The sequence below is a fragment of the Kryptolebias marmoratus genome, linkage group LG11 (genome assembly GCF_001649575.2).
Source record: "Kryptolebias marmoratus isolate JLee-2015 linkage group LG11, ASM164957v2, whole genome shotgun sequence".
Lineage (NCBI taxonomy): Eukaryota > Metazoa > Chordata > Actinopteri > Cyprinodontiformes > Rivulidae > Kryptolebias > Kryptolebias marmoratus.
Window position 1 is genome coordinate 21545009 of NC_051440.1, and position 10250 is coordinate 21555258.

Sequence of the window (10250 nt, forward strand, 5' to 3'; positions counted from 1 at the left end):
GGATACTGAAGTGGAAGCTTAGAAGTTATGCTTAGCATAGCATTGGAACAATTTATATCCCCGACAAAAACCTTTCTAAAACCACAAAAATCACTTCCTTTATCAGAATATCCTACCTGTTAAATATAAGCGGGTAGCACAAATAGATATAAGCATTAAAAGCAACAAGTGTCTGAAAAACATTACAACTTACATACAAAAACTTACAAAAGCACAAAAAAATACTTCAAAAACACTCCACAGAAACAAATTTCACTTCAATTTTTATGTACAGATATGCATCTTTTAATGGTTTAAAACAAGAAAAATCTAGTTATTTCCATGCAGTGTCCAGAAAGAGGTGTTGTTCAGCTTGTAGGGCACCACAACTGCTTCCACCCACCTCCATCATCATCATCATATGAAATTACTTTTTGTCACAACAAAAAATAGTGGCTGGTAAAAAAAATTGTAATTTCCACCTTGGTAGAAACGATCCACAGATCATCCTGATAAGATGCTGTGATGGTGTTTCCTTATTATCTATACGTCCTAAAGTCCAAAAACATTAATTCACATCAGGTAACTTGTTGCATCAAAGCAACTAAAAATGCTCTACATTATGTTTCCGTTAGCTTTCTAAGAACATCTCATCAGTTGCTTATTTATGATATATAAATGTGAGCTAAAGTCACCTGCAAAAATAACCCAACATGAAAATTATTATAATTCTGTTCAGTTTAGTTTAATTGGATTTTAGGATCTAAATTATTGAATGCTCCACTTTGGACTCAGGAACTAATTATTTTTTCACGAGTATTAATTCTGTAGTTTGCTTTGCACCTAATTTCAGAAATAGTTCATAAATGTACCAATCCTATACTAAAAATAAGCCAACTGAATGACAAAGCTGAGTTTTATAACATGGTTTTCATATATTCAGAGCTATAAACAGACATTAACTACTTTGGACTGCTAGGAAGAACCAAAGTTATTTCCTGAACAGGTTTAACCTGGAAACTCCCTTCCTCTTCCCCTTCCTTGTGCAGTTTAAGGTTTTATGAACACCACAAACGACTTCTTAAAAGTCGTCCAAGAATAAAATGTACAACATGTAAAGCTACTACATCGATACAAAAAGGTTTGTCTTACAAAAAAAACAGGCTTGTTTGTTTTCCTCAAAATGAAACTGGAAGTACAGACATGGATGTAAGGAAAAAAAAAAAAGCCTCTTCGTTATATAATACCTCAAACAGAAACAACAGAATGAAACTTGTTCCCTTTGTTGTTTATTTACATTGAATACAACACAGAATTAACGTATCTTGAGACTGAAATTAAACCATTTAAAGTTGCACAATGTAATACACACAGCTGTGTATTCCAAAAATCAATAGTCTATAGAAAATCATCATTAATTCAAACATTTAGTGGAAAAGAACACTTAAACGAACAACGTTCAAAGTATGTAAACCAATGAAAATAATTAGTCTCAAACTCAACTTTCAATTCCTCATTTTCTCAACGGCACCGTCAACCTAAACAACCTCCCCCCCCCATCTTCTTTCAGTCAGTTATGATTTTCCGATCACCTTCACACCAGCAGCTTCTTTCACAGATGGCTGGTCCTGACAAGCAGGTGCTCTTTTTCAAATTCATTTCCCCGTAATTTCTTCTGAATCTTCTGCTGCCTGTCAGTCACCTGGCCCCTGTGCGGCAGACGAACTGGTGCACTGTGGTGAAGAGGCTTCTAATCAGCTGCGGGGCCTGGATGCAAACCCCCTTCACGAGGGTGAGAGTGAGGGCCACGATGACTCGCTCCTGGTGGAGGTGCTCCAACGCCGTCCCTCGCCTCATCAGCCGCTCCACCTCTTCTTTCAGGAAATACTTCCACTGCTGGAAAGCAGGAACACAAACAGTCAGGGGTCGTCTCAGCAACCCTTGGTTTATTAAAACTAAAGGCTGGATGTTATCGTTTTTTTATGCTGCTACATAATTAAAAGCTTGGCATTCCCAGTTTTACATTAAAATCAGCTTATGTTAAGAAATTATGAAACTGCAGCTGTTTTGGTCCAAGCTTAGGAGGGGAAACAAACATGTACATTCTTACTCTCAGCAGGTATTGTAAATGACTCTCAGCTACTACCACCTCAGGCTTAAACTCAATATTTGTAGAACAAAAAAAAGCCATTTTTGTGATGGCTAATGAGAATTAGCTGTGAACTGGATTGACTCCAAAGGTTAATCAGTTGTAGATTTACATCCAAGGATTGATTTCAGGGGATTTCAATAAAATCTGTCCTCTGGTTCAGGAGATATTTTGCTAACAGACAAACAGGGTTGAAGTTTCAAGCAAAGATCTTGAAGTAGCACTTCAAGTCTGCGTCATAAATGAGCCTCAGCTACAACCACAACAAACTTCAACACGTTACCAGTAAAACTGACTGAACTGCAGACATTTATGTGTTTCCTAAGGTCAGCTGGCTGTGGCCTTTCAGCGACAGGCAATAATAAGAAGAATAAAAAGACACTTTGCATTTCAAAGGTAGGAATTACTCCAAATATGCACATCTGGTTTTCAGCTCTGTAGTGTTGTATTGTATTGACTTCCTCTCAATCTTGATTTGCTGAGATGTGTTGCCACATACGACTCACTTCTGAAGGAGAACTTGAAATCTTCGTTCCCAGATTCTGGGTGGCCTGAGCCAAAAGGCTGTGCTCAAACTGAGCTGCAATCTCTCTCAGTGCCTGTGCAACCCCATGATAGTCTACACCGTCTTCTGGATGGTCTCCAGCTGAAACACACAATTACCCAGAAATAAAAATCACAACAGTTCACTTTATGAATGCTTCTACAGCTGAAGGAACAGCAGACCTGTGTATATATCAAATGAAACAACAGGTTGCATTTAGGAGCTGAACTTATTTATGAGTTTGGATGAAAGTTAAAGGAAATGCTTGAAGTGCAAATTCCTGTTTTTACTTTCAGATTCGTTGCAGCTCTGTGGTGTAAACAGAGAACAGCTGATAAGATTGGACTTTTGTACTGACTCAGAGGGGATGATGGGTAATGAAAAGTCACAAACTAAATTTAAATTAATAGCTTTGTTTGTTTGCTTGTTTCCGCACGTCTAATCAAACGCTGCCTCACCCGAGTCCAGCTTGGGAGAGAAAACCTAAAACCAGAGATTTGATGGGATTTTCTGTATATTTCAGGCGCCTGTGTGTTTACCCACCGAGCCACGGCAGTTCCACCAAAGGCTGAATATCATCCAGAGAGGCTTTAATGCTTTCGGACAGGTTGCCATCACTTTCGAGCTCATCGAAGTCGCCCACCGAGTCTATCTTCTGCTCGTTCCGGTTGATATCCCATTCGGCGGTGATATCATTGCAGAGGGAAAGGATCTCATGGGTGTAAACCGGGTCTATGCAGTCCGCTTGAAGGAAGGCGACAATAACAAGTGCCGCCTCTTGTCCCTTCGCTAGTTTCCCAAAGTTGTCCATCGATGACCGGTCATTTAAAGAAGCTGTTTAACGTAGAAGACACTATCAGTTACCCAAACAAAACAAGGTTTGGTCGTGTAAACTTACAGCAAACCAACAGTTCCTGACATACCAAAAACAATAACTGTAGCATCAATTTAAATAAACCTGATAAACTAAAAAAAAGACGTTTCGACGCTCAAGCTAGGAGACGTTGGTTAGCATAATTCTAACGTTAGCTTTCGAGCTTGGAAGCTAGTTAGGTTCAGCAAAACTGATCAAAACCGCTCAAAATCATTGGAAATAAACAACTGACTTACTCACGGTCGTTATGTCGTCGACATTGGCGTTAATGGGTTCAGTCAGTGATGCTCCGTGGTCTCCATTAAGCCGCAGAAAAAACAAGTCCCAACTAGGGGGTGGTTTTAAGCCAGCGGTGACGCGTTCAAGGGGCATCGGAAATGATCTTCAAACAGTTATGACGTTTTAAAGGCGGTCTTTATTGCGAGACTAGTGTAGTATTTTTACAGCCCTCAGACATGTCCTGCCTTGTTCAAGGAAGCATAATATGTCCCCTTTAAAGATGGGCTATTTTGCTCATCACTGCATCTGAAATTACAGGGTTAGTATATTTTAAAATCGGCTGATGCATTCAAGAGCACCGAATTCTCAAATGAAATGCAGCATTATGGGACTGGGTTGGCATCATGCACTGTGGTGAGGCCAGTGAAAAAGTTGGTCAGATTTTAAACGAATCATAATTAAAAGCACAAAACGGCACAGTTTGGGGAGAGGTGGGTAAGTGAGGTAAAATAAAAAAAATGTTAAAAAAAAAAACTCCAAACAATTAAATATGGATGAGGAAATGCATGCAACAAGGCATGTGTTCAATTGCAGAAGTTAACAACTCTTTGACAAGTTAAATATACCTTTTGGTATGCTATAATCTGCTATAAAACACTCAAATTATTGCTTCTGGAAACAACTGCAGAGCTGGCGTCAGTTCTAAACAATATCACGCGAGTTTCAAGGAACAAACATTCAGAATTTGATGATTTATACTTCCTTTGTTGGTGACACATACGGTTGACTGCAGTCACAGATAAGAGCAACACCCCCGATGGAAAGTCCCTGCACTTAGAATGTTTTTTTTTTTGTTTTTGATACATCACATGACAGTTTGCAAGCACAAGCTGCCAAAAAAAGAGATCTGGAAAAGGCTTAAAATGTTTATTTACAGTAAAAAACAAAATTATAATAAATATTAAAAAAAAGTCCTTGACCAGCCATGTATGTTTGACTCATACTGTTGCAAAAAGAGGGGGAAAAAAAAACAAAACAAAAGCAGCTTATTTAAGTCTGCAGTGCCCTAAGCTGTAGACCCTGAGTTCAACTATTTAATTCAAAAAGAACAAAATTCTACATGTAGCCATTTCTGTTACAACTGCCTTGTTCCAGAGAGTCACATTATACGACAGGGGATCATTCCCCTTTAGACTCCATATCCTGGAGTACCAAAGCTCAGAGATCGTTCCGTCTTCCTGCCAACGAGCCTCCTTCCTGTTCTGGGCAGAGACCCCATCTTAGCGGGAGGCTTCAACCCTGGAGAAAGTCTCGGTGAGAGGTTCTGTTTTGGTGACAAAGCTGCTTGTCGTGCCTCCTGGAGCTCTCTGCAGAAGACCATAAAAAAAAATAAGTAAAAAGCGGGGAATATATTTCAACTGGTATCGGTGTCTGGTGCCAGTTCTCGTGAACTGGAAAGACGAGGTCTGCTGCAACTGGTTTGTTTGTTGTCATCATCATGCCCCACCTCCTGGTCACATTTATAAAATCAGTGCACGTAAACATTGGCACGAATATGTTGCCTCTCCCTAAATCTCAGTCTGGAAATCCCAGATTTTTCTTCTCATATCACTCAGCTCAGTCACAGAAGGTGGAGGCAAGGCAGTTTATAAAAACACAAATTTATCAACAACACAATTTAAAAAAGTTATTTTTAAAATATTTATTTAAAAAAAAAAAAAGGTGTACGGTTCTCTATTATTTTTCTATTATATATTTACTTTTAAAAGGACCAATAAACATGTCAAGAGACATGAACGTGACCAGAATCAAAACAGAAAGTAAAACTTAATTTAAAACCATTCCGAAAAAAAATCTCTCAGACTTCTGAAAACATCAGTACTCTTTCTGATCTTCTTCCCTTTTTTCTGAATGTCTTTGAGGTTTAAGTACAGAAAAAACTAAAATCTCTATAATTTGCTCACTCACATACAGGCATTTTCATGTTTAAAACAATTATATTACAAGGCAAAATGCATAAATTAGAGCTGCATCTTCACAAATCAACTAATTGATAGATGTTGTATAAATTTAATATCATAAATGTCATCATTAAACTGAGTTTAAGACTTTTGGAAAGCTTCTTTGAAACGGTTTATACAAAGGATATGCCTGTGCATTGCTGATGGGTGCTAATCTAGAAAGCCCAGGCTCTTCTTTGTCACATCTCCTAATCACAGACAAGAGATCAAGAGATAATGTTCACAAAACACAGAAAGTGTTTGAGGAAGTTTCAAGAGGTCATCTCTTGGTTCAACACTTTCCTGCATACGCTGACATCAGCATTATTTATTTTCATGCAATTTGAAGCATTTTATAATAGCTGAAAAACTCCACGTACAGTATGTCCGAGGGAGTTAAAAATAAAAAAAGTGTGCAAATTTTAAAAACAGCAAAAATGATCTGATAGGTTGAAACCATGGCCCTTACTTTTCCAGCATTGCCGTCCTTAACTTCTCTACGTTGAGCTCTCTGCGAAGCTGAGCAGCCAGCCTCTCAGTCCTCTTCTCCCTTAGGACCGTGTGCTTGCAAAGCTCCCGGGCAGATGGCCGCCTCGTCGGGTCTGAATCCAGCAACGACTGACAAAGGAAGAAAAAAAAAAAGAGAAAATAGAAATCCCGTCATGCTATGCCAGCAACAAACAAAATGTGCCGTTTACACAGATGGCAGTTCTAAATCTGATCTCCAGTTATTTTGAACTCAACCTTGATACAAATTAAGACCAGCAATACCTGAAGTAAACTTCTGAAGGGAGGTGAGAGCTCTTGTGGCAGTTTGGGCAGATGCCCCTCTCTAAGACTGTGCCATTCGTCTCCATTTTGAGGCAAAGGCGGGGCTCCAGCTGCCAGCAGCACTGTAAGGCCCAGAGCGAATATGTCAGCCTTGGGGAGATGGAGGTAATTCTAGGGAGCAGAGGGACAACTGAAGTTAGAAAGGATGCAAAAACAGGAACAACACATTCCTTTTAAGCACCAACTTTGGCATCTTTTTTGACCGGGATGTCTTTAAACTCCTACATTAAAAACGCTACCAGGACCACTTCCTTCCACCTGCTCAACGTTACTACAGTCAGAAACATCTTGTCCCAAAGTGATGAATAAAGACTTCTTCACTGGACTATAGTCATTTTTTTATTATCTGGTTGTCTGAAAATCTCTAAAAAGACTTCAGTTGATCCAAAATGCTGCTGCCAGAGTTCTGGTGAGTTAGGAAAAGAGATTGTATTTTTTTCCTTTCCACTGTTCCCAATGTGCCGCTTAAACTGGGAAGATCTGACATAATCTGCTGGATTCCTTAGACAGAAGCTTCTACTATTTGGCATTTCATAATGAACCAAACTGATTGTAGGAATCATATTTTAATCTGGATCTATGATTTGAACACTTTTTTTTCTCTTTAATGGCGCCCTGAGATGAGTTTTGTTGTGAATTTGCAGAATTAAACTGAATTCCCTGCAGTGAGGTGTACGTAACATCCTTACCTCATGAAGGACTTCTTTAGCCAGAAAGCGACTGTCCCCCTCCTCAACTTGAGGACTGGCGATTAAGGTCACATGACCCAAATCACCTGCAAGGAAGGGTTGGAAATGAGATTCTAAGAAAAAAAAAATTAATTGAAAAATGCAGAAATTCAAACATATTAAAATACCAATTTTGTAAATGACTGTAGTTGAAGTGCTTTCATCATCTTCCTCCTCGCTCTCCCCCTCACCCCCTGTACTTGTGCCGGGCTGCTGGCAAATAAAAATGTTGCCTAGAAACAGTTGGAAGACATCACATTTGTTGACACAAAAAAAAAATAAAAAAATTCTGCATGTAAACTAAACAGAGAACCCATATTCACAATGAGAATTGGTCACGTACTTGGTTTGATATCCAGGTGGACAAGGCCTGAGCTGTGGATGTATTTCAGACCCAGGGCCACTTGTAAAAGCAGATCTTTCAGTTCGGCTTCTGTAAACAGCACACCTTGTGCCTCCTTCTTCACAATCGCATCACTGAGACTTCCACCTGCAGGTTATCAAACCACAAAACTCCGCGTTACACCTCCTCACAACTTCTACTGGACGTTACTGTGAAACCCACCGTCGCAGTATTCGTTCTGAATAATCATGTGGTCATCCTCTGCCCATGCTGAATAATAGCGAACAACGTGTGGGTGATGCCCAAGAACGGAGTGTGCATACACTTCCTTCAGGGCCAGCTGCCTGAGAGAAGAAAACGGTGTCATGAATAAAACTGATCATGATCAAAGCGTGGACTGATCAGACTCTGGCAGAGACCACCATAATGCTTACTCACTCATTGGCAGAGCCTGCCAGGGGTCGTCGGGAGCGTTTTATGGCGTACAGACAACCGTCCAGCCGATTCACGCACTTATAGACTGCCCCGAACTCCCCCACGCCGATGCACTCCATCTCCAGGAACTCGCTCTCATAGCGTGACAGCATGAAGGCTTGGACAGCTCGTCTCTGCCAGATGAACAGACGGAGGGTGCGACGGTAAAACTAAAAATATTTTTTTAAGAAGCACCGCACGTCACAGGACTACGTCCTTCTTTGATGTCTGACCAAATATGGTGATACTTCCTCAAGAATCGCAAACACTGACAGCAGCTTTTTTTTTTTTTTTTAGCTGGAGATTCCTTAGAGAAATCCCGGAAGTTGAAGTGGCAGCATGTAATTTTGAACTAAACAAGAGGAGGCGGCAGCTGAAGATGACAAAGCGGATCTGATGTAGGATTCTATTCACCACTGGGAGAAAATGTTGTACCTTTGGTGGGAGAAAGGCTTCATCGTCCTCTTCAGATGACGTGAGGCTGTGTTTCAGTCTGAAAAAAAAAGGATGTAGATTGTTTTGTACTCTGAACAAAACTGAAAAAAAAAAAATCTAACATGAGCAACAATACAGTCAATGGCAAAACAAATAAATATTTGAATCTTTTTGCAAATCAAAACTTTAATGCAACCAGTAACTCATTTAAAACGATCTAAGATGATTTAATTTCACAATTAAACCTAAACTGTTAGCAGAAACGTTGCCAAGTTTCCTTTTACAGATATTGTTTATAATAACAATAAATAAATAAATATTACCTGTGTCCATAATCTTCATCATCATCACTCCTGCTGCTTTGCCTCCACAGCAGCTCACTTTTTCTGCGTACTGTGTCAGGAGTGAAAGGATTCACGTTGACTGAAGGAGCTTGAATCAGATTTGCAGCAGCCGAGGCGAAACGCACAGTCCGGTGATTTATCTTTATGTTTGAGTAAAGCTGAGACGACTTGGACAACAAACTCTACGAGCAGAAGAAATAAATGAGTCATAAAAGGAGCTGACACAGAACAATCAGTCCTGGTAAAAATCACCTTGGGTGTGCTGGGCGATTCACACAGCCTCAGCTTCTTCCAGGAGGCATACGGTATGGGGCTGGTGCACCGCAAAGGAGACGCCAACGTGTTGCTCCTGCTGCGGTGGCGCTGCACTTTGGGGGTCCTGCAGGCCAAGCTGGGGCTGCAGATACTGGCAAAGTCATCTGAGGTGGTGTCACTGCTGTTCCCCTCCTCCTCACAGCTGGAAAACTCCAGCCTCTGGTTGATCCCATCAAACAGCGTCTCCATGCCTGCTGAGACCTGAACTCTGGGGTTTCAACACCTGACAGCACAAACACTTCATTAGATCATCTGCACATGCGTCATGTAATCTGCATTTTTTGTGTTTGGGAAAACTCTAAATATTGAAGAACTGCGGGGCTAATTAACTTAAAGTAGCAGGCATAAGTTTCAAGTAGAAATTAACTAAATTTATTTTATGTTGAGAAGGATAGACATTATAGTTGTTTTGGTCAAACCTTGTAAATGACAATATCTCATGTGATATTGTGAGCTTGTAAGATGTGACAGCACTCAGAGAATGTGTTGAGGATGACTCTCAGCTACTCCCACACCACATATTATTACAGCATCTGTAAAACCTGACTGCTGTGGCGGCCATCTTAAATTGGATTGGCTCCAAATGTCAATGAGTTGTAGCTGTCCAGACAATGATTACATTCTGAGTTTCATTAAAATCCGGTTCATGACGTATGATGACAGCTACACACAGAGATAGACCGACACGGGCAAAAACATTATCGCCTTCTTCGGCGGGCGATAAAAAATAATGTTTACTCACGATCAAGTCACCTTTCGCATCACCACCTCAAACACGCTCACGTTTCGCGCCACGTATGTTAAAGACTTCCTGTTTAAATAAATGACGCCCCCGGGGTCAGGGCATCCAGCTTTCTGATTGGTTGGCTGGTTCTTTGAAGCAGCTGCTAATTGGATAAACAATTCTAAAATAGCGTCAAAAATGGGATTTATGGGGAAAAATACAATAAACTGCTCCTGTGCTGGAAAATAAAATTAAACTGATTCCCCTAAAAGTTGCTTTAAAAGTCATTAA

General features: G+C 40.2%; 2 protein-coding genes across 4 annotated transcripts; both read right to left on the reverse strand.

Moving 5' to 3' along the window:
- Positions 1–1246: 1246 nt before the first annotated feature.
- Positions 1247–3933, reverse strand: LOC108237478. 2 transcript variants are annotated; one of them, XM_017418910.3, is made up of 4 exons: positions 3783–3933; positions 3216–3506; positions 2635–2774; positions 1247–1875 (listed from the first exon to the last, which is right to left on the reverse strand). In XM_017418910.3, the coding sequence occupies exons 1-4, from the start codon at positions 3916–3918 to the stop codon at positions 1678–1680; spliced, it is 765 nt and encodes a 254-aa protein (XP_017274399.2). In that variant the 5' UTR covers positions 3919–3933; the 3' UTR covers positions 1247–1677. The 2 variants fall into 2 exon arrangements, with proteins under 2 accessions (XP_017274399.2, XP_037834230.1); XM_037978302.1 differs by having other exon boundaries at positions 3787–3927.
- A 744-nt stretch (positions 3934–4677) lies between these two features.
- On the reverse strand, positions 4678–10206 carry wee2 (WEE2 oocyte meiosis inhibiting kinase). Of its 2 annotated transcripts, none has more exons than XM_017419075.3 (12): positions 9989–10206; positions 9173–9458; positions 8900–9102; positions 8577–8634; positions 8106–8275; positions 7890–8011; positions 7668–7814; positions 7453–7557; positions 7286–7371; positions 6537–6707; positions 6235–6383; positions 4678–5132 (listed from the first exon to the last, which is right to left on the reverse strand). In XM_017419075.3, exons 2-12 carry the CDS (start codon positions 9422–9424, stop codon positions 4955–4957), a joined length of 1641 nt encoding a protein of 546 aa, XP_017274564.1. In that variant the 5' UTR covers positions 9425–9458; positions 9989–10206; the 3' UTR covers positions 4678–4954. The 2 variants fall into 2 exon arrangements, with proteins under 2 accessions (XP_017274564.1, XP_017274563.1); XM_017419074.3 differs by having other exon boundaries at positions 9978–10206.
- Positions 10207–10250: the final 44 nt, after the last annotated feature.

Bases quoted from the DNA above. Each gene is read 5' to 3' on its own strand.
- LOC108237478 (XM_017418910.3), bottom strand. From the start codon at position 3,918: ATGCCCCTTGAACGCGTCACCGCTGGCTTAAAACCACCCCCTAGTTGG. The intron at 3,507-3,782 runs GTAAGTCAGTTG...TACGTTAAACAG, and splicing joins CGACGACATAACGACCGTGA to CTTCTTTAAATGACCGGTCA. The intron at 1,876-2,634 runs GTGAGTCGTATG...CCTGCTTTCCAG, and splicing joins TTTCAAGTTCTCCTTCAGAA to CAGTGGAAGTATTTCCTGAA.
- wee2 (XM_017419075.3), bottom strand. From the start codon at position 9,424: ATGGAGACGCTGTTTGATGGGATCAACCAGAGGCTGGAGTTTTCCAGC. The intron at 7,558-7,667 runs GTACGTGACCAA...AACTGTTTCTAG, and splicing joins CCACCTGGATATCAAACCAA to GCAACATTTTTATTTGCCAG. The intron at 6,384-6,536 runs GTATTGCTGGTC...TTCCTTTGTCAG, and splicing joins CCTTCAGAAGTTTACTTCAG to TCGTTGCTGGATTCAGACCC.